General features: G+C 54.8%; 4 protein-coding genes across 16 annotated transcripts; 2 read left to right on the forward strand and 2 right to left on the reverse strand.

Annotated features, from left to right (window-relative positions):
• Positions 1-402: 402 nt before the first annotated feature.
• On the reverse strand, positions 403-3,716 carry CDCA3 (cell division cycle associated 3). 12 transcript variants are annotated; one of them, XR_002735675.2, is made up of 6 exons: positions 2,812-3,708; positions 2,423-2,532; positions 2,057-2,186; positions 1,150-1,443; positions 907-997; positions 403-784 (listed from the first exon to the last, which is right to left on the reverse strand). XR_002735675.2 is itself a non-coding variant. In XM_023232426.2 (6 exons), exons 1-6 carry the CDS (start codon positions 2,996-2,998, stop codon positions 629-631), a joined length of 924 nt encoding a protein of 307 aa, XP_023088194.1. In that variant the 5' UTR covers positions 2,999-3,716; the 3' UTR covers positions 403-628. The 12 variants fall into 12 exon arrangements, 9 of the variants coding, with proteins under 9 accessions (XP_023088194.1, XP_023088192.1, XP_023088193.1 ...); XR_002735677.1 differs by having other exon boundaries at positions 2,423-2,599; positions 2,812-3,506; XM_023232426.2 differs by having other exon boundaries at positions 892-1,013; positions 1,150-1,368; positions 2,812-3,716.
• USP5 (ubiquitin specific peptidase 5) lies at positions 3,581-18,763 on the forward strand. Of its 2 annotated transcripts, none has more exons than XM_023232416.1 (20): positions 3,581-3,866; positions 6,952-7,077; positions 7,312-7,378; positions 7,574-7,707; positions 7,862-8,007; positions 8,262-8,446; positions 9,168-9,262; positions 9,966-10,159; positions 11,021-11,092; positions 11,694-11,781; positions 11,909-12,034; positions 12,496-12,649; positions 12,987-13,161; positions 13,984-14,072; positions 15,004-15,195; positions 15,653-15,796; positions 15,873-16,018; positions 16,869-17,022; positions 17,310-17,394; positions 18,121-18,763. In XM_023232416.1, exons 1-20 carry the CDS (start codon positions 3,756-3,758, stop codon positions 18,212-18,214), a joined length of 2,577 nt encoding a protein of 858 aa, XP_023088184.1. In that variant the 5' UTR covers positions 3,581-3,755; the 3' UTR covers positions 18,215-18,763. The 2 variants fall into 2 exon arrangements, with proteins under 2 accessions (XP_023088184.1, XP_023088185.1); XM_023232417.1 differs by having other exon boundaries at positions 15,004-15,126.
• Positions 18,764-19,523: 760 nt separating this feature from the next.
• Positions 19,524-23,050, forward strand: TPI1 (triosephosphate isomerase 1). Its single transcript, XM_023232415.3, has 7 exons — positions 19,524-19,779; positions 20,967-21,090; positions 21,209-21,293; positions 21,368-21,500; positions 21,801-21,886; positions 22,158-22,245; positions 22,374-23,050. The coding sequence occupies exons 1-7, from the start codon at positions 19,554-19,556 to the stop codon at positions 22,490-22,492; spliced, it is 861 nt and encodes a 286-aa protein (XP_023088183.1). The 5' UTR covers positions 19,524-19,553; the 3' UTR covers positions 22,493-23,050.
• Positions 23,051-24,085: 1,035 nt separating this feature from the next.
• On the reverse strand, positions 24,086-25,346 carry SPSB2 (splA/ryanodine receptor domain and SOCS box containing 2). Its single transcript, XM_023232414.1, has 2 exons — positions 25,173-25,346; positions 24,086-25,009 (listed from the first exon to the last, which is right to left on the reverse strand). The coding sequence occupies exons 1-2, from the start codon at positions 25,226-25,228 to the stop codon at positions 24,121-24,123; spliced, it is 945 nt and encodes a 314-aa protein (XP_023088182.1). The 5' UTR covers positions 25,229-25,346; the 3' UTR covers positions 24,086-24,120.
• Between the last annotated feature and the right edge of the window lie 482 nt (positions 25,347-25,828).

The raw sequence follows: 25,828 nt of genomic DNA on the forward strand, positions 1-25,828 counted from the left end.
TAGGATATTGGGAGGGAAGGATTTGAGATAATGGCCAAGGTTTGAGTTTGGTGGCTGGGTAGATAATGCTGTCATTCACAAGGATAGGGAAGAGGGAATGAGGAATAGCTTTTGGGGGAAGATCATGAATTCAGTTTTAGACAAACTGACTTTGAAGTACTTATAGGGCAGCTGGATAAAGGTCAGGATTAGAGAGAGAGACCTGGAAGTTACCAGAATATAGGGAAGTGATAGCTAAAGCCCTAGAAGTAAACACCTAGGGAGAGCAGGAGGAAAGGGCCAAGGACAGAGCCACGGGGAGGCCATGGTTTAAGGGAGATGTGCAAAGGGAGCATCAGTGGGCTCAGGCCAGGGAACACAAGGTCTCTAGGCTGCCATTCTACACACAGAACACTCGGTGCCAGGGTTACATATACCTTTTTAAAGTAACATTTAAAATCACTTCCTTTAATAGAAAAGAAACACACAAGACACAAAGAAAGCCCAATAAAGCTCCGAGTCCCAGTTTGGTAGTTGAGGAGGAGTCTAAGAAAACAAGCCTTTCCTCAGTATCCCTGGGAAAGAAGGGGTGAGAGGACACAGATGCCACCAGGCCCTGGGTGACTGCATTGCTGGGGCCATGCAAGGCCTAGCTCTCCACCAAGGGAAAGTGCTGATTTTCCTTGTCATGGTCCTGGCCTTGTTCCCATGTTCGTCCTCCAGTTTTCAGAGGTCGTCCAGTTCCAAGAATGGCTCCTTCCTTTAGTTCACTAACATTTTCACTTAGGGGTGAAGGCCGCTTACCCTGAAAATGGCAGTATATGAGTTGGGGGGTTGCTGTTCAGGAGAGGGAAGATCTGGGTAAAAGGGTCTCCCACCCTCTACGTTGGATATCCTAGTAACGGCTTTCACCTTCTCTTCCTTTACCTGTCGTAGTGTCAGGGTGCCAGGGGAGTTGTCATCCTGCAGGATGGTGAGGGGGGATCTCCCTAGTACCTTGCTGCTGTTTGGTTTCCATCTATTGCGCATAGAACCTGGGGTGGGTAAGGAGTTAAAGCAAGGACCTAAAACTAGGACTCACAGTTTATTCCTCCCACACTAACCCATGGACCTTATCCCAAAACATCATCCTAGCTTATCTTCCCTACATCTTGCCTTTAGATTCTGTACCTGAAGATCTGGGAGTCTCAGGGTCCCTTGAGGGCTTGTCGGAGCTCTGGCTGGCCACAGGGCTTTCTGTGGGCTGTCTTGCTTCCTCCTTGGAAAACACCTGTTTGGAGGGGAACTCAGTCTGGTTCCAAGGTGGCATCTGTTCCTCAGCAGATAACTGGGTACCCAGAGGCAAGTCCAATTCAGAAGATAAAGGTGCCTCCGGGGGCAGAACAGGCTCTGGGGGAAGATTTGATTTAGAGTCTTCAGTTTCAAATACTTCACTCAGCTGTTTCACCAGTGGGCTTGGGGGGTCTAGAGGAAGAAAGTGAAGTGAACAGTGACCTTCTGATACGCAACATTCAGCAAGGAGCAAAAGATACAGGAACCTTAGGATTCATGCCCAGGTGGGTGAGCAAGTGGGAAGAGAGAAATCAAGGAAATCAAGGTGAAAGGGAGCAATTTTTCTTTTCTTTTCTTTTGAGATGGGGCTTGCTCTGTCCCCCAGGCTGGAGTGCAGTGGCATGATCACAGTTCACTGCAGCCTTGACCTCGTGGGCTCAAGAAATCCTCCCACCTCAGCCTCCTGAGTAGCTGGGATCACAGGCCCATGCCACCATGCTTTTGTGTGTGTGTGTGTGTGTGTGTGTGTGCATTTTTTGTAGAGATGGGGTTTTGCCATGCTGCCTAGGCTGGTCTTGAACTCCTGGGCTCAAGCGATCTGACCACCCTGGCCTTCCAAAGTGCTGGGATTACAGGCATAAGCCACCGCACCCAGGCTGGAACAAAACATTGAGATAAGAGTGAGATGGGTCCGAAGCAGGAGGATGGAGGACCCTTTAAAGATCCCTGAGAGAATGGCTTCATGGACCCTACCCAAGAATAATAGATGACAGTTTCATCAGCATTTCCTGGGCCCAACACTTACCTCCACTGCTGGTCTTCATAGGTGTCCGAGCAATACCAAGAGTGGGAGAGCGGGGATCTGAGTCCTGGGCATGTTTAAGACCCTCCAGTTGCTCCCCTGCTGGTAGGCCTGGCTGTGGAGAGCTCTCCACCTGTCAAGACCATAGGCTAGAACAAGTCTGGGCCCTGACTCTTCTCTCCTCTCCTCCCCATATTTCAGGAAGGAATTGCCAAGGCCCTCAGATATCCAGTCTACCCCACACAGATTGAGAATGCAGAAAATAAAGCCAGGATAAGGGTGGAGACATGAGGGCTCTCTCAAAATCAGGTTAGGAAGAGGCCCAAGAATTCAGACATTCTCCGCCTTTCCCACTCTGGCCCAGAGTACCTGGATGGGAGTGCGCAGGATGCCGGCACTAGGTGAACGGGGGTCCGCCACTCGAGCCAGATGCTTGTTGTGCGGCGGAGGCCGCGCTGGTGTGACTGGGACGCTCTTGGCTGAGCCCATCTCAACCAGGAGTTGCAGGGTGGGGGCAAGGGCCAGCCCGGGAAGAGGAAGGAATGCCTGTGAGAAGTGACTGTGGTCTCAGCCCTTATCCCGTCCACGTCGGACCCTCAACCCTAAACCACCCTATGTTCCCAGTTTCCAGTGAAGAAACTTCCTGGCTGGGGACCAGAGGCCTCTGCGGAGTTAATGACTGCTGCAGCTGACAAAATGGCTCATTCTGGGCCTGCCGAGCCCGCTAACTTGTTTATTAAATTATTCAAATCACTTACCGGGCTCCAATTCCACCTCTGGGTGCACAACAGCTCGTGGCTCAACTCCCGAAGTTACCAGTTTCAAACTTCCCGCCACGCCCCCTGCCCTGACCCTATTGGCTGAGCCGGCGTAGATCCATAGGCCCTCCACGTAAGACCCGCCTCGAGCCAAAGGAAGCTGTTGGTCTGGGAGAACGTCTATCATGGTGACTGTAGGGGGGTCAATGGACTGATGCTAGGCTTGCCCAGAGGTGACGCCTCCTTGATAAGGGTACTTCTGTTCAGTATCGGCCTGCGAGCCGTCCGTGGTAGACTGAGGAGTGCCAGTCTTCGCTTTCGAGACGTCTAGTCTCAAGAACGAATTATTTTATTAAACAAAATAGAATTATGAGTGATTACACTATTATACGCACATCCAGCTGGAGTGGTGGTTTTCCTGAGGCGAGCGATAGTAGCCTTATTGGTTGACAGCTTTATCAATCACTCGACACCACCCCCTCAAGCTCCGCCTCACTGGATACCCCCTTTTCAAATAGCAAGACAACTGCCCCTCGACTTTCGGACGGGACAGGTCCCCAGGAAACTTTCTGGAAGTGAGAGATTTAAAACAACCGTCAGTTCCTGCTCTTCAATAGAAGGCACGCAAAGCGACCCTAAACGTCCCGGAGCCGGAGCAGCTGCAACTTCGGAGCCCACCCAGCGGCTCTACGTGCGCTCCCGCCCTGGAGGAGTGGGATTGGTTCTTTCAACCATCAATTGCCTTAGGAGCGCTTCTCATTGGCGTCGGTCAAGCGCGGGGCAGGGGCGGAGCACCGGCAGGGAGGCTGTGTCCAACTGCCATTCTCGCGCGTCGTCCCCGCGGCGCATGCCCCTAACGAGTGGCGCTCATTGGACGGCAGGGACAGGGGAGGAGACTAGGAACGGTGGGAGCGGCGGTGTGTGGAGAAGCCGCTGCCGGTGTCATGGCGGAGCTGAGTGAGGAGGCGCTGCTGTCAGTATTACCGACGATCCGGGTCCCTAAGGCTGGAGACCGGGTCCACAAAGACGAGTGTGCCTTCTCCTTCGACACGCCGGTAAGCCCATTCCCCACGCCCGCAACGAGCACGACTGCCTTCCATCGCCCTGGTCATTCCGCCGGGGCCTGCAAGGCTTGGGCTACCGCCTCCCTGCGATGCACCATGGGACTTGTAGTCTCCCACGCTCCACTCTGCCGTTGCCTTTCATTAACTGCGGCTGTCTTGTGACTACCGCCCCCGGAAGCCGCCGCGCTCACCTCGTCAGCTCCCCGCCTCGTGGAGCACTGTGGGCATTGTAGTCGCTCACTGCCCTCGTTGCCGTTCTAAGCTAGGGGCGCAGCCAGACCGTCGGACTACATCCCCCAGGTGGACCCTTCAGAAAACCTGGCAGTCGGCCTTGTCTGCCGCGCACGGCTCTCCGGGTTTTGTAGTCTCGTGTGGGAGTGATGGGGGCGACTCCCCACTGTTCTCGGCCGGGGTTGGAGTTGTGGGGTGGGGACCGCAGTTCCTAGGCGGTTAATAGTCGGGGAATGGGCTCTCAAGAAGGAGTCCGGCTCTGAGAAAGGAAGAGCTAGAGAGCCTTCACCCTGTGGTTAAAACGGACAGGGGGCGGGGAGGGGAGGAAAGAGGAGAGGAAAGCTCTAGTCGTTTCTCCTTTGAAGTGAGCAATGGCCGCAGCCCCCACCCTTCCCCCGCCCCCCAGCCTATCACAGACAGCTGAGATAACCCCTTTTAAAGTATTCCTAGAGTGGTGGTTTCTTTCTTGGAGGATGCTAAGGCCTCTTTCCCATCCCGCTCCCACTCTTGGCTAGTTACACAAAGCCACCTCCCACACCATGCTTCACGTTTTGCAGGCTCCACCTGGTACCTCCCTTCCTGCAGTTCTGCCTTCCTGTGTCACCCTCAAGCGGAGGCCCTTTGGGGCCTGAACTGAGAAGGCAGCAGCTTGGTTGGGATCCGCCCCCCTCACCACCCCTCCCCTCAAGCTGCTGGGCCCTGCCCAGGGTATTCTGCCAGACCAGCTCATGGCCTGAAAACTGCAAGTCAGAGTGGAAAGCCTTCATTACTGCATCACCAGTACTGAGTAGAATGGCATGATGTGAGGCCCAGTTCAGGATCATCACTGTGATTTGTGGTTTGCTTGGTTAACTAGGCTTTGATCTGGGCCTCAGACAATGTGCTGCTTCTCTGAGGTGTGGCTTTGGCAGAGGTAAAAGAGGACTGTGCAGAGCAGAGCTCCAGGATTCCCAATCCTTGGTGAAATCAGCATCTTTAACTTCCAACAGAGGAGTTTAATCACTTCAGAGCTCCCACAGTCTTCCCAGGAGGGAAAGGTTTTTTTTAAATTACCAGCAGATGGTAGAAGTCAGTGGGCCCCTCTTTACACTTACATTCACTCCTGTCTCTCTCCTTAGTAATGGCTTTGAATAATCCAAAAAGGGTTTTTGTAATCTTCTGACACTTTCCCTCTTTCACCCCAAGTCAAGAGATTTTCAATGTGCCCTAGTTCTTTGCTAACCAACTTCCAGCATATTTGGTTACCTTCAAATTGGGTTCATGGTAGAAAGAGCTTAGTTGACCTCCCTGGTGAGAAATGCTCTATTTGTTCATGAACTTGCAGTACACACTGTTCTAGGAGGTGGTCCAGAGCAATCTATGGGACCGAGAACTACCTTAGTGCACTATTTTTCATATCACAGCAGAGAAATGTTCAAGGCCACTGAGACTTTTATTCCTGGAAGAGGATGCCTGTTGTTGCTCAAAGCCTTGGGTCTGAGGGAAGACCCTTATTTTCCCCAATTTCCTTCTCCACTTTCTCCATCACTCTCTACAAAGGCACTGGAAAACTTGGTCAGCTTTGGGGGAAGCCCATCCCCTTCTCAGCTGTGTTTCTGGGTGGACACCCATTTGTCCCTGTTTTCATGGTTATGTGCATTCTAGCTATGTCAGCAAGTGTTGCGAGATTGTTGTCACAAGGGGATGGCTTTGAGATTGGTGATTGTTGGGACTTCAGCAGGGATCTTATTGGTCAGAGGGGAGGCAGAGGAGAGAGGGTGGTGGCTTTAGAATGCTGCACTTCATGACCCTGCCAGACGGGGTGCAGGTTCAGCTGTGAGTCCCTGACAAGTCATTGTTTCCCTGGAGCCACACTTCAGCAGGAGAGGAGGGAGAAGACTCAGTGTGGACCAGGGTTTGACTCCCTGCTAGAGTGTGGTAAAGGAAAGGTGTTTTTGGCTGGATGTTTAGCCTCACCGTTGTAATCCCAGCACTCTGGGAAGCCAGGGTGGAAGAATTGTTCAAGGCCACAAGTTAAAGACCAGCCTAAGCAACATAGTGAGACTCCATCTCTACAAAAAGAAAAAAATCTAGGCATGGTGATGTGTGCCTGTAGTCACAGCTCCTTTGGAGACTGAAGCAGAAGGATCACTTGAGCCTGGGAGGTTGAGGCTGCAGGGACCTATGATCGTGCCACTGCACTCCAGCCTGGGTGACAGAGTGAGACCCCGTCTCTAAAATAAAAATTTTTTTTTTTTTAAAGGAAAGGTATTTTTGCTTGCTGGCACACTCGGATCAGATAAACTGTTCAGGTGCTGGAATCTCGGCTCCTCCGGTCTGGAAGGTTTTCGGAATCATGGAGATCAGATAGGGTTTGTCTTAGGTGTCCCTGGTTTGTTCAGTGTCTGACATGAAAGTCTTTCCCACGGAGGGACCCTTTTCCCCTTGAATGTCGTCTCCAGCACTGGAAGGCCACAATATTTGATCCCCATGGACTTTCTGGATCTGTTAGTCCCAGGAAGGAGGTGAAGGAAGTCCTCTGTGATTGACTGGAGAGCTCCAAAGCCCAAGAAGGAGCAGGTGGAAAGATACATGGAGACTGGGGTTGAATGGCGAAGATGAGCTGGTGTTCCTCAGCCCCCTGATGCCCTTGTTGGTTGTTATCAAAGCCATGGGAGGAAATGGGGAGAATCTTAGCTATGTCCCAGGTCCTAAAAGGCTAAATAACTTGCCAGGGGCCACACAGTGTTAGAGGACAGAACATGTCTTCTGAAACCCGGCGGTTTCTGACTCCAGGTTTTGGTTTCCTCACCTGACCAGGCTTCATCACCTCCTCGTGTTTTCACCCTTACCTCTTGTCCTGCAGGAGTCTGAGGGGGGCCTCTACATCTGTATGAACACATTTCTGGGCTTTGGGAAACAGTATGTGGAGAGACATTTCAATAAGACCGGCCAGCGAGTCTACTTGCACCTCCGGCGGACCCGGCGTCTGGTAGGGACAGGGCTGGGGCAAGGCCTGGGTACATTCTGTTCCATTCTGTCTGTTCCATTCTGACCTACTATTGGACTCAGTTTCTTTTTTTACCTACTTTTGTGTCATTAAAGCTTGGCACAGATGTTTTTTAGCTTTATTCTGAGATGAACCACTACCTCCTCCCGTCCCTCCTGCCCACTTGTTCCTTCACTCATGCTCATTGCTGATCCAGCCCTTCCTGCTGCTTTGCAGAAAGAGGAGGACCCTACTACAGGCACTGGAGACCCACCCCGGAAGAAGCCCACGCGGCTGGCTATTGGTGAGCACCACTGCAGTTCTGTTCTTCTGCCTGAGCTGGTCTTTCCAGCTCTCAGCAGCACCAGGAAAGCCCCAAAGAGTGGGCCTGATTGATGGCCCTTGACCTCTGGATGGGGCAAGTGAGGTGCTGGATCGGAGGAGGGACACTGACCTGTTGTCATTGCTTTACTCTCCCTCTTTTTCCCTGTCCTTCCAGGTGTTGAAGGCGGGTTTGACCTTAGCGAGGAGAAGTTTGAATTAGACGAGGATGTGAAGATTGTCATTTTGCCAGATTACCTGGAGATTGCCCGGGATGGATTGGGGGGACTGCCTGACATTGTCAGAGATCGGGTATGACTCCTTCCCACGCTACCCAAGATTCTAGAGCAAGATGGGCCAGGGTAGTGATGTCTGAGGCCAGCACTGACAAAGCTGAAGGCCAAGGGGAAGAGGGGCATGTGGGGCAGGGGGATGGGTACTGCCTCTGACCCTCTGCTTCCCCCAGGTGACCAGTGCAGTGGAGGCCCTACTGTCAGCTGACTCAGCCTCCCGCAAGCAGGAGGTGCAGGCATGGGATGGGGAAGTACGGCAGGTGTCTAAGCATGCCTTCAGCCTCAAGCAGTTGGACAACCCTGCTCGAATCCCTCCCTGGTGAGGCCTGGCCCCTCTGCCTCGGCGTCACCCCCAGAGCGAGGACATGGAGCCCACTTTCCTCGGGGATCTCGTGGGAGAGAGGGTGGGAAGCAGGACAGGAAGGGAAACTTGGAAATGAACAAGACATGGGGATGGCCAGAGGAGGGCAGAGGAGAGCTTGGATTGGCAGGGGGCCTGCAGAGCCCCCTCTCTCTGCCACTCCCACAAATCCCCGACCCACATTTCCGCTGATTCTCTTCTCCCTGGGTTAGTGGCTGGAAGTGCTCTAAGTGTGACATGAGAGAGAACCTGTGGCTCAACCTGACGGATGGCTCCATCCTCTGTGGGCGACGCTACTTCGACGGCAGTGGGGGCAACAACCACGCTGTGGAGCACTACCGGGAGACAGGCTACCCATTAGCTGTCAAGCTGGGCACCATCACCCCTGATGGAGCTGGTACAGCCTCCCCTCCTCCAGCCACTCTCATGCTTAAATGTATTTCATTTGTTAGTAATTTCGTGTGACATGTATAATACATGAATGCATTATCTTGATAAGAAAGGAAAATAGGTGCAGTGGCTCACGTTTGCAATCCCAACACTTTGGGAGGCCAAGGCAGGAGGATCACTTGAACCCAGGAGTTCGAGACCAGCCTGGGCAACATAGGGAGACCTCATCTCTACACACACAAAAAAAGAAAAATTGGCTGGGTGTGGTAGCTCCTTCCTGTACTCTCAGCTACCCAGGAGGCTGAGGCAGGAGGATTGCTTGAGCACCCAGGAGGTTGAGGCTGCAGTGAGCTATGATTGCACCACTGGACTCCAGCCTGGGCTACAGAGACCCTGTCTCAAAAAAGGAAAATACTGCAGATGAGACTAAATTTTTGATTACTCCCCACTCAAATCCTCATCCCTTTCCTATCAAGCCTGTCTTACCTTATCCTACATGGGTAGAATCAGAATCACAGTTAATTCCAACCCTCACCCTGTTTCGTCTATCTTCCCTGACAGTCAGTCCCAGAAGGGCCATGACCTCACTCACATTCAAGGGAACCAAGAGGGTGGACCTTACTGGCTGTCCTTCTGTCCCCTCGAGTCCCTTCTGGGCAAGGGATGGGATGGTGGCCAGGCTAGTCCTGAGCCACTTCCCATGATTCTCTTCCTGCCTCCTGCTCTAGACGTGTACTCATATGATGAGGATGACATGGTCCTGGACCCCAGCCTGGCTGAGCACCTGTCCCACTTCGGCATTGACATGCTGAAGATGCAGAAGGTGAGACCTCCTTCAACTTCAGACTCTTCTACTTCCTGCCCCTGTGAGGGCCCCTCCTCTTCGCCTAAGGCTGAGGTAGGGTTTCGGAGAAATCTTCCAGTTAACCCCATCACCAAGATACACGGGCTTCTTTTAAATATCTAAACTCATGTATTCAGTGAATAGTACTGAGTACCTACTATGTGCTGGATGCTGTGTGAATAAGACGTATGTGGTTTTTGCTTACAAGAATTCTACTCTAGAGGAAAAGGCAGACATTAGTCACATTCCCAGATAAATAAGTGAACAGTTGCAAACTGTGGTGGGTACTATGAAAGAGAGACGGAGGGCACTACAGTAATTGACAGCAGGGTGACCTGGCCTAGTGTAGGGATCAGGGATATTTCCCTGAGAAAACGATGCTTAAGTGACAATGCGAAGGAGGTTAGGGGTAACTTAAGGATGGGAAAAACATTTCAGGTAAAAGGAATTTTTATTCCTCATTCAAGCAGAGGCCCTGATGACCAAAGGGCCTCTGGGACAATTATGTATGACCTTCCAGAACTTGAACCGGATGATACTCAACATGCCTCCCATGTTTGAGCCTGTTAATTCCACAAATTCTAGGCCACAGTCGGGTGTCATCCTAGATTCAGTGAGAGATCAAGGTAAAAACTACAGGGTTGAGTTTCTCACTCAGTCTGAAGTGCCCCTTCTCACACAGACAGACAAGACGATGACTGAGTTGGAGATAGACATGAACCAGCGGATTGGTGAATGGGAGCTGATCCAGGAGTCGGGTGTGCCACTCAAGCCCCTATTTGGGCCTGGCTACACAGGCATCCAGAACCTGGGTAACAGCTGCTACCTCAACTCCGTGGTCCAGGTGCTCTTCAGCATCCCTGACTTCCAGAGGAAGTGAGTAGTGCCCTCTCCTTCCCCAGGCCCCCTCCTGGTCAGCACCCTCTGGACATACTCCTCCTTCAGCTGCCCTCGGCACCTCTGTGTTTGATTCTAATCTTAGAGTAGTTCCTATCGGCTAGGTGTGTTGGCCCATACCTGTAATCCCAGGACTTTGGGAGGCCAAGATGGGAGAATCGCTTGAACCCAGGAGGTTGAGACCAGCCTGGGCAACATAGCGAGACCCTGTCTTCTCTTTAAAAAAAAAAAAAAAAAAAAAAGAATAATTCCTGTCACACTCTGGCTGACATGCTGACATGCTGTAAGGGGAGCAAGTTAGGGAGCTGCACCACCAGCACCCCAACACACAAACGCCACTGATAGTGCAGAGTGCCGGGTCCCAGGGCTGTGTGGCCTTCTGACAGACTCAAGGGTTAGCAGATGGTCTTTATTTTAGGCCAGTGACCTCACATGAGCACCTAACATGGACATGTAGCACTTGGGGAGGAAGGGGGCTTGGTACACTAAGAAGAAAGGCAGGTTCTCAGCAGAAATGAGTTTACTTTTGAATTTGGGGAACAATTAGAATGTGAATGCTCAGAACGTCAACAAGTTCTGTCTAATAGAACGTGAACTGCACTTGTCCTAATCCAAGGCTGCCTTCCCCCGGCTCCTATGCCGCCCAATGTGCTTGCACATTGGACATAGTTGAGAAGGGGAGAACAGGCAGGTTGCTGGAGAGAAGCGACTCCAAGGTTCACCCACAGCAACTCGCCACTCTTGAGGGGAGCCCATTCACAGAATTAGTAAATGTTTGCTCCCTTCCCTTCTCAGAGCTCAGGCCAGAGCCCCTCCAACCGTCCTTTCCTTGACTTTTAGGTATGTGGATAAGCTGGAGAAGATCTTCCAGAATGCCCCGACGGACCCTACCCAGGACTTCAGCACCCAGGTGTATGTAACCAGGTCCTATGTAGGAAAGCTGTTGAGAGTCATGGCCGTATACCTTCCTCCTCCATGACCGCCTGGGGGCACAGCACTTTAACCCCTGGCCTTTGTGTTTTTTTTTTTTATTTTGAGAGGGAGTATTGCTTTGTTGCCAGTCTGGAGTGCAGTGGCGCGATCTCAGCTCACTACAACCTCTGCCTCCTGGGTTCAAGTGATTCTCTTGCCTCAGCCTCCCAAGTAGCTGGGACTACAGGTGCCCGCCACCACACCCAGCTAATTTTTAAAATATTTTTAATAGAGATGGGGTTTCATCATGTTGGCCAGGATGGTCTCGATCTCCTGACCTTGTGGTCTGCCCACCTCGGCCTCCCAAATTGCTGGGATTACAGGCGTGAGCCACCATGCATGGCCACCCCTGGCCTATTAGGAGTATTCGGGTGACTGTCCTCTGGGCGTGTTGTCTGTCTTGAGCTGGGTTCCTGTGGAATCTAAGGTTTTTCACATTGTCAAGAGTTAGCTAGGGAGAGCCACGAGCAGGGGGTTGAGTTGGGGACATACAGGGTCGTTAGTTGACTGAAGTGAAATGTTTTCTTGGATATTAACGCAGAGCCAAGCTGGGCCATGGCCTTCTCTCCGGGGAGTATTCCAAGCCAGTACCAGAGTCGGGCGATGGGGAGCGGGTGCCAGAACAGAAGGTGCGTCTAGGACTCTGTCCCTTTCAGGCCCTGGGATTGTGGGGAAGCTGAGGTCTGGGAGATGTCTAATGAAGGCCCCTGGATGACCACTGAGCCCCAGCTGAGTCCCTGCCCTGACTCTTGCCAGGAAGTTCAAGATGGCATTGCCCCTCGGATGTTCAAGGCCCTCATCGGCAAGGGCCACCCTGAATTCTCCACCAACCGGCAGCAGGATGCCCAGGAGTTCTTCCTTCACCTTATCAACATGGTGGAGGTAAGGGCTGGGAAGATGGCGCACCCTCATTTTCCTGCAGTTTACTCGCTCTCCTTCCTGCCCATTTCTCCCTCTGTCAGCCCCAACCCAGTCCCATCCCTCAATCCCTACGGTCTCTGTCCCTGTGAGCAGTATTTGCACCTAAGGAGGATAGTGAAGGTGATGATCCTTACCCTTGATGGGCTCGAAGCTCAATTCAGATTGCGCTCAAAGACAATGACGTGAGAATACTTACTGCTCATAAAGAAAAATACAGGCGTGTTCCAGCACAGTCCCTCAGTGCAGGGATGGGGCCAGAAATGGGGAGGGGTTGGTGAATTAGGGAAGGTTTCTGCTCTGCTCTTGTGTCCCTGAGTTCTGAGTGGTAGTCTGCCTTCTCTCCCTGACTCTCCCATGAACCTTTCAGGCCCCATTCTGTTCCCTGGCTGCCCAGACCTCCCTACCCTGCCTCTTTCCCATAGAGGAATTGCCGGAGCTCTGAAAATCCGAATGAAGTGTTCCGCTTCTTGGTGGAGGAAAAGATTAAGTGCCTGGCCACAGAGAAGGTGAAGTACACCCAGCGAGTTGACTACATCATGCAGCTGCCTGTGCCCATGGATGCAGCCCTTAACAAAGGTAGGTTGCTCCATCAGCAAGGCCTTGGCACGGTGGGAGGCTAAGGTCTAGGAGGAATGCTTGGGCACCTGATGGGAGCAGGGTCCACGGAACGCCCTGCTCCACCACCAAGGTTCCAGTCTGGGCCCCCAGGAGTAGGTAGGGTTAACCTCGCCCAGCGGACTCTCAGCTTGTTAGCAGAGCTGCGTGGAAACAGAGGCGAGACATACTGGACATGTATCGGGGTGCCTTGGAAGGGTAGAGGAACTGAAATACCGACACAGAGCCAGTAGGGAGAGGCTAAGAAGGGAAAGCAGCAGCATACTCTGAAGGATCCACCAACCCATTCTGTCACCAGAGGAGCTATTGGAGTACGAGGAGAAGAAGCGGCAAGCCGAAGAGGAGAAGATGCCACTGCCAGAACTGGTTCGGGCCCAGGTGCCCTTCAGCTCTTGCCTGGAGGCCTACGGGGCCCCTGAGCAGGTGGATGACTTCTGGAGCACGGCCCTGCAGGCCAAGTCAGTAGCTGTCAAGTAAGTCCTCTGGTTGGGGCCTGAGGCTGTGGGTCTATGGCAGAGCCATTCCAGAGGATATTTCTGCCTCTTCCCTGTTCTTTCATCCCTTTGTGGTTGGAATCTCAGGGCTGAATCAGTTGGGCTGGTAATCTGGCCCTGATGGAACCAGGGGGCCCTGGTAGGGGGAGACACAGGTGCTGACTGCATCTGTCACCTTGTCCTGCCCCAACCACTCTCTCTTCTCCTGCGACACAGGGTCTCTTTGTAGCGTAGCCTCTCTTCACTCCCCTCAGTCATGGCGGAGCACAGGCACTTAGGATCAGCTGTGGCAGAATTTGGATTTCCAGCAAATAGCCCCACTTTGTGCCTACCCATTGGCACCTGGTACAGGCGTGAGACCTGAGAAAGGGCTTTGGTCTTGGGGAGTCAGCTACTCAGCCTTTTGCTGCTCCTGCCAGTGAAACAGCTCTTCCTCTGTGTGTGGCTTTTTTTTTCTTTAAATAGAGACGGGGTCTCACTATGTTGCCCAGGATGGTCTCTAACTCCTGGGCTCAAGCAGTCATCCTGCTTTGGCCTCCCAAAGTGCTGGAATTGCAGGCATGAGCCACCACGCCTGGGCCTTTTTTTTTTTTTTTTTTCTCACAGCCTTCCTTCTGGCCTCTACTGCTCCTTGTTGGCTGAGGACAGGCATTAGACACCTGCCCAGGGGAAGAGAAGAATATGGAGGATCTTCTGGGTTATTGGGACTTCTATCCATTAGGGGCTGAACCCCAGGTGGGAGTTTCAGGAGAGGAAAAGCCTGGGCATTCTCTGGGTACCAGCACATTCTCTCTTCCCTAGGACCACACGATTTGCCTCATTCCCTGACTACCTGGTCATCCAGATCAAGAAGTTCACCTTCGGCTTAGACTGGGTGCCCAAGAAACTGGGTATGGCTGCTGGAATGAGGGAGGTTACGCAGAAAATGCTAGAAAAAGAAGGGGCTTTAACACATATAAACTAGTGTTTCTGTTTCCTCTGAAAGGGGAAAAAAAAGTCACCTCCAATGTTTCAAAATGTATCTAGTTTGAAAGCACTAACTAGGCCAGGGGGCGGTGGCTCAAGCCTGTAATCCCAGCACTTGGGGAGGCGGAGACGGGCGGATCACAAGGTCAGGAGATCGAGACCATCCTGGCTAACACGGTGAAACCCCGTCTCTACTAAAAAATACAAAAATCTAGCCGGGCGAGGTGGCGGGCGCCTGTAGTCCCAGCTACTCCGGAGGCTGAGGCAGGAGAATGGTGTAAACCCGGGAGGCGGAGCTTGCAGTGAGCTGAGATCCAGCCACTGCACTCCAACCCCGGCAACAGAGCGAGACTCCGTCTCAAAAAAAAAAAAAAAGAAAGCACTAACTAAAAATATTAAAAGACTTCTTTGATTGTTATAGGTATGATTTACAACCAAAAGTGATTTTTGTAGTTTTTTTTAATAATTGGTAAGATATTTTCATTTTGCTAATCTTGAAACAATTCTCGTGAGTCTTAACAGGTCCCTGACTGTCATTTGAGAACTCATGATGTACCTTCATTTTCTAGATAAGGAAGTTGAGACTCACAGGAGTATACAATCATTCTGTCTCACAAGTTCTAGGCCCCCTGCCCTGTTCATAGCTTATTTGTGGTAGATCTAGGACCAGCATCCTGGCCTCCTGACTCCCAGGCTTAGTATTATTTGTCTTATACTGGGACCCCTAAGATGGGTGCCGTGCTTTTAGCAGCTCCTCTTTACAGAGCAGTTCTGACGGGGGGCAGGGGATTGAGGTTCCCGAATCACTTTCCAGGTAGGCCTCCGGGAGCTGCTGAGGTGACCCTTTTCCCACAGATGTGTCCATCGAGATGCCAGAGGAGCTCGACATCTCCCAGTTGAGGGGCACAGGGCTGCAGCCTGGAGAGGAGGAGCTGCCAGACATTGCCCCACCCCTGGTCACTCCGGATGAGCCCAAAGGTAGCCTTGGTTTCTATGGCAACGAAGACGAAGACTCCTTCTGCTCCCCTCACTTCTCCTCTCCGACATGTTAGTGACTCTTCTTCCTGCCTGTGTCTCTCCCGTGCTGATGGGGGCCTCTCTGCCTTGCATCCCCTGCCCCTGTCCTTTGTGTTTCTCCTGTCCTCCCTTTCAAATGTCCTCTGCCCTCTTTGATTGACATGGGGCCTCACCAGAGCACTCCCAGCCACCTTCTGGGTGTGGATGGCAACAGTACCAGCTAATGACCTCTCTGCCCTTGTTACGTCCCTGGTTCGGGTCGGGTGGGGGATCATGCTCCAGAAACAGAGCCCATTCTGTGAGAGTGGGCATGGACCCACATTACAATTGTGTGGTCATTTTAGTTTTGGGATAAAGGTGCCAATCCATGGGAGAAAAATGCATGGAATGGGTGATTGGAAGAGGGCTGGGTCCTGGCCTGTGGGAGGGAGGAGGAGCAAACAGTGGCCCCGTCAGTCGGTCCCTATACCCACAATTCCCATTGCAGCACCCATGCTGGATGAATCAGTCATCATCCAGTTGGTGGAGATGGGCTTCCCTATGGACGCCTGCCGCAAAGCCGTCTACTACACGGGCAACAGCGGGGCCGAGGCCGCCATGAACTGGGTCATGTCACACATGGATGATCCAGGTAGCCTGGGGTGGGGAGCAGGGTGGGGCAGGGCCTCCATCCTCCCCCAAACAAATCAACCCCTTCATATCCGCAGATTTTGCGAACCCCCTCATCCTGCCTGGGTCTAGCGGGCCGGGCTCCACAAGTGCAGCAGCCGACCCCCCTCCCGAGGACTGCGTGACCACCATTGTCTCCATGGGCTTCTCCCGGGACCAGGCCCTGAAAGCGCTGCGGGCCACGGTATGGGCTGCCCCAGCTAAGGACATGGGGCCAGTGGGGAAGAAGTGGGGGGCAGTGAGGGGCCATCCTTCTTGAGCAAGACCAAAGACAACAGGTGTGGTCTGGCCAAGGCTGGGCACCACTTTTTTGTGACTGTGGTGAAGGAGCTGAGGCCTGCATTTACTGCTGGCTTTTTTGCCCCAGAACTTGTTAGAAAAAGTAGTGCTTCTCTGTGGCCAGGCGCAGTGGCTCATGCCTGTAATCCCAGCACTTTGGGAGGCCGAGGCGGGCGGATCACGAGGTCAGGAGATCGAGACCATCCTGGCTAACACGGTGAAACCCCATCTCTACTAAAAAATACAGAAAATTGGCCGGACACGATGGCTCACACCTGTAATCCCAGCACTTTGGGAGGCTGAGGCGGGTGGATCACCTGAGGTCGGGAGTTCGGGACCAGCCTGACCAACATTTAGTAGAAACTCCATCTCTACTAAAAACACAAAATTAGCTGGGCATGGTGGCGCATACCTGTAATCCCAGCTACTCGGGAAGGCTGAGGCAGGCAAATCACTTGAACCTGGGAAGTGGAGGTTGTGGTGAGCCAAGATCGCACCATCGTACTCCAGCCTGGGCAACAAGAGCGAAACTCCATCTCAAAAAAAAAAAACAAAAAATTAGCCGGGCGTGGTGGCAGGCACCTGTAGTCCCAGCTAATTGGGAGGCTAAAGCAGGAGAATGGCGTGAACCTGGGAGGCAGAGCTTGCAGTGAGCCGAGCTGAGATTGCCCCACTGCACTCCAGTCTGGGCGACAGAGTGAGACTGTCTCAAAAAAAAAAAAAAAAAAAAAAGTAATGCTTCTTTCTTCTCCAAGAACAATAGTTTAGAACGGGCTGTGGACTGGATCTTCAGTCATATTGATGACCTGGATGCTGAAGCTGCCATGGACATCTCAGAGGGCCGCTCAGCTGCCGACTCCATCTCTGAGTCTGTGCCAGTGGGACCTAAAGTCCGGGATGGTCCTGGAAGTGAGTGTCCCCGGGAAGCAGGACAGGCCTGGTGGAATCTGGTCAGTCTGTACACCAGATCCCTCATTCAGGCAGCTCTGCCCTTCTCAGGGGTCAGGGGCTTCTCTCCACCTCAACGTGGCATCTGAGGGTGGGGTTCTCTGACATGGAGACAGGCTCTGGCCCAGTACCTGCCTCACATTCCCTGAAACTTTTGTCCTAAGTCTGAGCTATTGTCTGTATCTTTGGACTATCACTCAAGCATTCCTCTTCTGTTTCCTTCTCTGACCCCCTCTCTCCTTCTCTAGAGTATCAGCTCTTTGCCTTCATTAGTCACATGGGCACCTCGACCATGTGTGGTCACTACGTCTGCCACATCAAGAAGGAAGGCAGGTGAGTGCTGGCCATGTGCGTTTTGAATGGAGAATGGTGGTGGGAATGAGGAGGGCCATCTGGAAGTCCTTGGGATAGCTATGGGAGAAGGTGAAGGGACTGCCTGGTGGGGACATAAAGTGCCAGAGAGTGACAGAAGGTCTTGCAGCAGTGATTGGCCCAAGGGCTGGATCTGGCCACCAGCTTTTTTTTAAAATAGAGATGGGATCTCACTATGTTGCCCAGGCTGGTCTTGAACTCCTGAGCTCAAGTGATTCTTCTGCCTTGGCCTCCCAAAGTGCTAGGATTACAGGCATGAGCCACCGCGCCTGGCCAGGAGCCCTGCTTTTGTAAATAAAGTTTCACTGGAACTGGAACACACTTGTTTATGTGTTGTTTGTGCCTGTTTTCACGCTGCGGCAGGAAAGTTGAGTCGTGTCAGAGACCAGAGAGGGGGCCTGCAGAACCTCAAATACTATCTGGCCCTTTTCAGAAAAAGTTTACCAACCCCCGCCTCCCTGGAATGGGTTGGGGGTGGTTGCAGAGGTACTGGAGGATCTGAAGACATAATAGGGGCAGCGACCCTTTAGGTTGTGAAGCTCCCTTACGGCAGGTGGTGGCTGGGCTGTGGATTTCGGGTACGGGCAGAGAATGGAGAGCACTTCCAGGGGCCATGGCTGAGAGACTACGTACAACACTTGGAATGCCCAGTTTGTTCATCGTTTCCTGTTTTCCCCACTTCCCCAGATGGGTGATCTACAATGACCAGAAAGTGTGTGCCTCTGAGAAGCCGCCCAAGGACCTGGGCTACATCTACTTCTACCAGAGAGTGGCCAGCTAAGAGCCTGCCTCACCCCTTACCAATGGGGGCAGGGGAAGACCACCTGGCATGAGGGAGAGGGGCTGAGGGATGGACTTTAGCCCCTCTGCTCTGTACCCTTTTTCCTTTTGTCCCCGGCAGCAGGGAAGAAGCTGGAGGCTGTGGGAGAAAGGCCAGGCAGAGCAGAGGGGCAGCGATAGACTCGGGGGATGGAGCAGGATGGGGACGGGAGGGGCCGGCCACCTGTCTGTAAGGAGACTTTGTTGCTTCCCCTGCCCCCGAATCCACAGTGCTCTGCTTCTCTGTCGCCCTGCCCAGCCCCCTGGTGTGGAGGGAGGGGTCTCATTTGTGCGCGTGGGTGTAGCTTTGTGTATCCTCTCCCAGGCGAGTGAGCACCTGTGCCTCCCCTCCCCCTTCGTTTGCCCCTGTGTGGTTGGTCAAGGAGGGATGTGAGGGAAGTAGGGACCCCCCCCTTGCCCTCCTGCCTCAGTCTTTCCCCCACCCTGTCTCTTCCTTGTCCTTCTCTGGAAAATGCCAAAACACGATGTGAATAAAAGTACAACTGCTAAATTGTGTCCTGTTTGATACCTTGGGAGAGGCTTACCTTCCCGGGGTTAGCAGGAGGACGTGGCCCCCTCCCCCGCAAAGGCAAGTCTCCACTTTTCACTCGTTCTAGAGCTCTAGGAAAGTCGGGGTTGGGTGGGGAGGTGTAGAGTGACTAGGTGCCGACACAAAGCCAAGGAAAGATGGAGTGAAGAGCCCTTCTCTAGTCACAGAGGAGTCCGAGTATTTCCCAAATATCCCTGGTGAGTAGCTGGCTTCAGTCTGGGACTCAGTCCCTACAGTTCCTGCCAGGCCTTGCCAGCCGGGGCGAGGGTTGAGATACTCCTGGTGGCCTGTGCCTCTCTGGGCTGCCCCTCCCGCTGTGAACCCTGCATTTGTCCCGCAAATTTTGACTCAGGTAGACTCCCTGGGTACAAGGGTGCCTGCTCAGTAGTCGGGCACCAGCTGCTCCGATGGGGGAAGGAGGTTGTCTGTCCCACAGTTGGAGAGGGGTCCTCTCTGCCGCAGTAGGCGATTTGGGCTACGGCCAAGTTGCCACCAGTTAGCTCCGCTGAACCACTTCTGGCCCCGTGGGGGACTCAAGTCGCCAAGCGAGGGTTCCCCTGAGCGCCGGACCTCACAGGTCTCGCCTTGTCCCGAAAGCCCCGCAATCGAGGTGGAGGCGACCGAGCCCCCGACGCGCCTAGAACGTTGGCCACAAGAAGGGGGAACGTCGGAACAGTGCAACTCGGGGCGGCGGCCGGGGCGGCTGCAGGAGGGCGGGCGGTGGGCAGGGCTCCGCGGGACCGGGCGGGCCATGGCGGAGGACGGCGAGGAGGCGGAGTTCCACTTCGCGGCGCTCTATATAAGCGGGCAGTGGCCGCGGCTGCGCGCAGACACTGACCTTCAGCGTCTCGGCTCCATCGCCATGGCGCCCTCCAGGAAGTTCTTCGTTGGGGGGAACTGGAAGATGAACGGGCGGAAGCAGAATCTGGGGGAGCTCATCGGCACTCTGAACGCGGCCAAGGTGCCGGCCGACACCGGTAAGCCCTCGCCGAGGAGGGGCCGGGGCGGGGGCGGGAGTGGCAGCGTCCTCTCCCGAGGCCTCGAGGCCGGTGTCCGCGCGGACCTGATGATGCAGGGCTGTGGGACGAGGGCCGCTGGGGTCCGGGCAGGGGCCTCGCAGCCGCAGCCCCGTCGGTGCGTCGAGGGGGCAGGGCGGAGCACATGATGCCCCTTCGACCGTGGGGCAGGTGAGGACGTTTTGGGTCTTCTGGAGGAAGGTGGCCCTGGGGCGCGCACTGGGGCTGTGTCCGCCAGGCGACGGGTTAGGAGCGGAACCCGAGGCTCCGCGGGAGACCAGGGCAGGCTGGCCGCAGCCCCCGGGGTGGGGGAGGAGGCTGGGCCGCGTGGGCTTCCCGCTACCTGCCCCTTGGCCTTCCGCGCCGTGCGCCGCAGCACGTAGCCCCAGACTCCTCCCTCTCCTTGCTGGCGGCCGGGTCCCCGCGCCGAGCTGCTCGGGGTCCCTGAGCCTCCAGATCTGACCCCTTCCCTTCGGCAACCTGTGCGACTCCCGCCTTCCACTGAAGGGACCGAGTCGGTGCCAAACAGCCTGAGCGATTTGGGAGTGAGGAGCCATCCTACCGCCTTCCCCAACCTGGAAACGGCAAAGCGCAAGGCCTCTGAGTCAGTTAGCTCTCTACCACCCACGGGCAAAGGATGCTCTCCTCCATCCTCCCTCCACCGAAATCGGAGAGCCACGGGCCTGATCCAAAGAGGCATCCCCTTCTCGTTCATTCCCCAGAGGCCCCAATACAAACCCCAGGAGTTGGCCCCTCTCCTTTTGCTACAGATCCTTGCCTTGCAAAGGGGAGGTGAGGATGGGCTATTTTAGAAGGGAAGCAGAGTTGGCCCCTAGAGAATGCTGAGTCTGTGAGGTGCCTATGCCCAGAATAGCTCGAGGAAATTGGAGCCACAGCTGTTAAAAGAGCAGAGGGCAGGGCGAGGGCCGTGGCCTCTCAGGGGTATCTGGAAGGCTCTTCGAGTTGAGTGCAGACCCAGCCTGGGCTGGAAAGTGGACAGAGGTCATCTTGCTGGGGTGAAAAAGGGAGGAGAGCAAAACCAAGAAGAAGAGGGTGAGGGCTGGGGGGCTCCAGGGCACCGGTTAGGAATTGTGGAGAATGAAGGCTTTCTTTAGTCTCATCCCCCTGTGGTACCATCTTGCCCTCAGAAGTGGTTTGTGCTCCCCCCACTGCCTATATCGACTTCGCCCGGCAGAAGCTAGATCCCAAGATTGCTGTGGCTGCACAGAACTGCTACAAAGTGACTAATGGGGCCTTTACTGGGGAGATCAGGTGAGATCGAGGTGGAGAGGGGTGTGTGGGACCCTTCCCTCACACTTCCCCTGTGGCTTTGAGGGGAAAGCCACCGGATGGGCTCCCTGCTGAACCTTGGCTTCATCTCTTCCTTTAGCCCTGGCATGATCAAAGACTGCGGAGCCACGTGGGTGGTCCTGGGGCACTCAGAGAGAAGGCATGTCTTTGGGGAGTCAGATGAGGTTAGTAGCCAAGAGAGAAGATAAGGGATGTCTTTTTCCAAGAAGGATGTCTCACCAAGTCTGTTTCTCAACAGCTGATTGGGCAGAAAGTGGCCCATGCTCTGGCTGAGGGACTCGGAGTAATCGCCTGTATTGGGGAGAAGCTAGATGAAAGGGAAGCTGGCATCACTGAGAAGGTTGTTTTCGAGCAGACAAAGGTCATCGCAGGTATCTCTGGAAAAAGGGACCTTTGAGCATATCCAGGGCCACAGAGACTCAGAGGGTAGGGTCAGGCCCTGGAGCCTGTCGTGGTCCCCATGCTGATCCAGAAAAGGAAAAGGGGGAGGGGGAGTGAGAATCCTTGCTTGGGGCCTATCACTTCTCCAGCCCCCAAGGTAGATGCCACCTGGAAATCCCCCAGTGTCCACCAGGGGGCAGTAGGCCACCGTTCTTCATACTCCTGGAGAACCTGGCTAGAGAGCTCTTTCTTGTTCACCCTTCCCTCCATCTGTGATCTGTGCACTGCAGATAACGTGAAGGACTGGAGCAAGGTTGTCCTGGCCTATGAGCCTGTGTGGGCCATTGGTACTGGCAAGACTGCAACGCCCCAACAGGTAACCGAGCCCAGGAGCCCTGCCCTCATCCCAGCCTGCCTCAGTAGGTTTGGACAGACACAGACCATCTTGGACAACCCCTTATTTCAAAAAGACGGAGACCTTGGGCCCGGAGACAGTGACTTGTCCAAGGGCATCCAGTCCAGGGCCTGGCTTGGATCGGAGCCCTGGTACTCTGACTCAGTCAGAAACCACACTAAGTGTCCACTGGTGCCAGTGATTTTTCCTCTTAGACAGAAAAGGTCTTACTTAGTCCAGCTTCTTGTTCTAGGCCCAGGAAGTACACGAGAAGCTCCGAGGGTGGCTTAAGTCCAACGTCTCTGAAGCAGTGGCTCAGAGCACCCGTATCATTTATGGAGGTGAGTGGCTTTGGTTCCCGGCTGAGGGGGAGCAGGCTGAGGACTAGACTGAGCCCTCGGACATGGAGGTGGGGATGGGGTATACTCATCTCATTCTTAACCAAGCCCTTGTTCTGCTCCCTTCCCAGGCTCTGTGACTGGGGCAACCTGCAAGGAGCTGGCCAGCCAGCCTGACGTGGATGGCTTCCTTGTGGGTGGTGCTTCCCTCAAGCCCGAATTCGTGGACATCATCAATGCCAAACAATGAGCCCCATCCATCTTCCCTACCCTTCCTGCCAAGCCAGGGACTAAGCAGCCCAGAAGCCCAGTAACTGCCCCTCCCCTGCACATGCTTCTGATGGTGTCACCTGCTCCTTCCTGTGGCCTCATCCAAATTGTACCTTCCTTTACTATCTTCACCCTGGAATGGTTGGGACCAGCCCAATCCCTTCTCCACTTACTATAATGCTTGGAACTAAATGTCACCAAGGTGGCTTCTCCTCGGCTGAGAGGTGGAAGGGGTGGGATTTGCTCCTGGGTTCCCTAGGCCCTAGTGAGGGCAGGAGAGAAACCATCCTCTCCCTTCTTACACAATGAGGCCCAGATCCTCCCCTCAGAAGGCAGGAGTGCTGCCCTCTCCCATGGTGCCCATGCCTGTCTGCTGTGTACGTGAACCACCCACATGTGAGGGAATAAACACCTGGCACTAGGTCTTGTGGTCTGCCTGCCTTCACTGGACTTGCCCAGATAATCTTCCTTTTTGAGGCAGCTATATAAATGATCCTTTGTGCAAAAAAAGAAAAAACAAAACCAAGAACAGGTTTCTGTAATAGTACCTCTTACTATTTTTACCAGAAAAAAACGTTTTGTGTAGCAAACTGTCATAGCCTTGAATGCCGGCTCCCTCTTCCTCTGAGCGGCTCTGGGGCTGTTGATTTCCTCAGAGCTTGGGTTGGGGTAGGGGCCCAGCCTCACCAGCTTTCAATAGCTGGTCTAGGCTAGCAGTGCCTCCCCACCTCCCCACTGGCAGAGCAGGTAGCGCTTCATGGCAGGGGGCAAGGGCAGGGCAGATACCTGGCCGAGCCGGGTATCCCCCAGGGTGTAGCGCACACAGGCGGCTCAGGTGCAGGAGAGTGTGTGGCTCCGCTGGGAGAGAGGAGGGGAATGTGAGTATGGGTGCAGCCACCAGTCAGATGTCCTCAAACTACAGGGTCCTGCCCAGATGCCTTTCTGCTTTCCTGCTTTGAGTGTGCCCACCTTGGCTGAAAGGGGAATCTGAGATGCCCTGAAGTTCTGCCTCCCAGTTAAGATTTCACACATCCCTAGTCAGAGCTGGGGTGAAACGCTGGCTAAGGCCCTCTAAGTGACAGGCCAAGGTGGCTCTGACCATGGTGGAGCTGGGCCAGGCTTTAATTCCAGAGGCTTGGGAGCTGGGGCTGAGGTGAGGAAGGATGACCGTCCACTCTACAGCTCACACAACTGCAGAGAGCAGCTCCAAGCCCTGGCCCCAGTCTGTTCCTGGGAAGGCTCCTCCCCTGCTGCCCCACCCTAAGGCCCTGCCTCCTCCACTGCTCTCCTCCCTGGTGCCCAGGGCCCCAGTGTCTCCACTCTGAGGTTTGGCTGAGGAAGGAAGTGGGTATGTGGCACAGAGACAGGTCAGAGCCCAGAGAATCCGATATATACCCTGGGTACCTGGCTCTGCCTGTCCTCCTCCTTTTGGACCTGTACATCAAACCCAGTACCCAACCCTTTGCGCCTCTTGCTCAGGAGTTGGTATCTCCTGAATTCTCTCATCCCTGGAATGCCTCCCTCCATTCTGAAGGTTCACCATTTACGGACCAAGAAAACTTGAGAAAGTTGCTTTCTCCAGCCCGTTTCCCCTCTAATGCTGTTGGATTAAATAACAGCTGTAAAGACCCCTAGCCTTTCCCAGCACTGAACAGAGGTAAGAGGCAGGCTGGATGAAGGTCCATCCCCTCTGCTCTTGTCAGAAGAGCTTCCATCCCAAACCGCTGCCACCAGGGACAGAAAGTTCTCCCCACATCTGCCCCAGGCTTCACCTCTCCTTTCGCCCAGGTAGCGGATGCGGACCTGGCACTGGCCCCAGACAGCGCTTACTGCCGGATAGAGGGTCCTGCCCTTCAGTCCCCAGAAGGCTGTCCCCAGGTAGGTGCTCCCAATAGCGTAGCCCAGAGTTCCCTCCTCCATGTCCAGAACCACCAGCAGCCTCTCTGGCACCTCCAGCTGCTCACCCTGAGTTCCCGCTGGATACTGGGGCGCTCCGGGCCCCTTGCTTTGATGGTACAGCTTCCCCCGCCCGATGTCCCAGCCCCACAGCACCGCGTGGTGCTTAGTCTGCAGCGGGGCGCGGGCCGTGGCCACGCCCACCACGGCATACGGGCCCCTCTGCTGTAGGGGCCAGCTGATCTCCCAGGCGTGCAGGCCTCTTGAATAGCCCCTTGCCCCGGACACCATCAGTGCTCTGGGCCAGGGGCCGCCGCTCAAACTACAACCCTCCTTCCTTGACCTCGCTGTTCTCTGAACAGTCTGTGGGGTTCCAACCGTGGCGTCGTTGGGCCCCCCGGTCAGGAGGGGGTGCAGACAGCAGCTCTTCCAAGCCCTCGGGACAGGAGACGTCAGGGTACAGGGCCTGTGGGGTGGGGGTGCTGCTGCTGCCCCCCGCCACGGCTGTCTCGCCCATGGAGGTGAGGAGCTATAGGACTCCCCGAAAGAGGCTTGCTGGGGCGTCTCTCTTCTAAAAGCTGAGCTCCAGTTTGAGATTGGCCTGGAAGGGAGTTGGGAGAAAAGGGGTGTGAGGAGCAGAATCCTGGCGGGGGGTCGTCACCCAGGCACCCCATCCTTTCACCCAAGTTTGCCAACTGGCCCGCTCCTCCTTCCTCGCTGCCCCAAAGCTCCCGGACCCCTCATCTGCCCTCGCCCCATCTGACCCAGGTCGCCCGAGACTCTCGCGAGTTCGCCCCCTTTGGGCCTCAGCAGGGACCATCGGCCTTACTCGCCCCAAGCCCTCGCCGCTGCCCCCGAACCTCGGTTGGCTTCCCAGCCCAGGAAGTCGCCGGGCCTCTGGAAGAGCCGGGCGGAAAGAAGCCGAGGCGCGCAGGGCGCAAACTGCCTATCGCTTCCGCCCCCAGCACCTCCCTCGGGCCGCGCTCGCCCCGCGGCCCCGCCCCGCCGGGGCGTTAACCCTCTCATCGCCGCCCCGGATTGTGCAGCCCGAGGCCGCGCCCCTGTATGGCCCCGCCCCTTCAGGGGCAATTACCTCTCTACCCGCCGCAGCCGCGGGGAGCATGCCCCGCCCCCTGGAGCCCACCCCGGGCGGTTAACCTCGGGTCTCCGCACCGGGCTGTGACCCTCCCCGAGGCCCCGCCCCCACGGCGAAGGCCCGGGGCGATTAACCCTTCTCTAACCCTGGGGCAGAGTCCGCACCCGGGCAGGCCCAGCTCAGAATTAACGCTTTGATGGCATCACCGCCTCGGGAATCCCTGGGGATGGTGTTCACCGTCAAGACCTTTGAACCGCCTGAGCAACTCCTGCGACCCTGAGGATAACGAGCATGGGGTCAAGGAGGGGCTTCATTGTGCTGACT

The sequence above is a fragment of the Piliocolobus tephrosceles genome, chromosome 10 (genome assembly GCF_002776525.5).
Source record: "Piliocolobus tephrosceles isolate RC106 chromosome 10, ASM277652v3, whole genome shotgun sequence".
Taxonomy (NCBI): Eukaryota; Metazoa; Chordata; class Mammalia; order Primates; family Cercopithecidae; genus Piliocolobus; species Piliocolobus tephrosceles.

Coding starts and splice junctions, on each gene's coding strand:
- CDCA3 (XM_023232424.2), bottom strand. CDS start 2,998: ATGATAGACGTTCTCCCAGACCAACAGCTTCCTTTGGCTCGAGGCGGG. Junction 2,533..2,811: donor AGAGGTGGAATTGGAGCCCG/GTAAGTGATTTG, acceptor AGATGGGCTCAG/CCAAGAGCGTCCCAGTCACA. Junction 2,187..2,422: donor TCCTGCGCACTCCCATCCAG/GTACTCTGGGCC, acceptor TGGTCTTGACAG/GTGGAGAGCTCTCCACAGCC.
- USP5 (XM_023232416.1), top strand. CDS start 3,756: ATGGCGGAGCTGAGTGAGGAGGCGCTGCTGTCAGTATTACCGACGATC. Junction 15,196..15,652: donor TCACTTCTCCTCTCCGACAT/GTTAGTGACTCT, acceptor TTCCCATTGCAG/CACCCATGCTGGATGAATCA. Junction 16,019..16,868: donor TGAAAGCGCTGCGGGCCACG/GTATGGGCTGCC, acceptor TTCTTCTCCAAG/AACAATAGTTTAGAACGGGC.
- TPI1 (XM_023232415.3), top strand. CDS start 19,554: ATGGCGGAGGACGGCGAGGAGGCGGAGTTCCACTTCGCGGCGCTCTAT. Junction 21,091..21,208: donor GCCTTTACTGGGGAGATCAG/GTGAGATCGAGG, acceptor CTCTTCCTTTAG/CCCTGGCATGATCAAAGACT. Junction 21,294..21,367: donor TCTTTGGGGAGTCAGATGAG/GTTAGTAGCCAA, acceptor GTTTCTCAACAG/CTGATTGGGCAGAAAGTGGC.
- SPSB2 (XM_023232414.1), bottom strand. CDS start 25,228: ATGGTCCCTGCTGAGGCCCAAAGGGGGCGAACTCGCGAGAGTCTCGGG. Junction 25,010..25,172: donor GAGAGTCTCGGGCGACCTGG/GTCAGATGGGGC, acceptor ACTCCCTTCCAG/GCCAATCTCAAACTGGAGCT.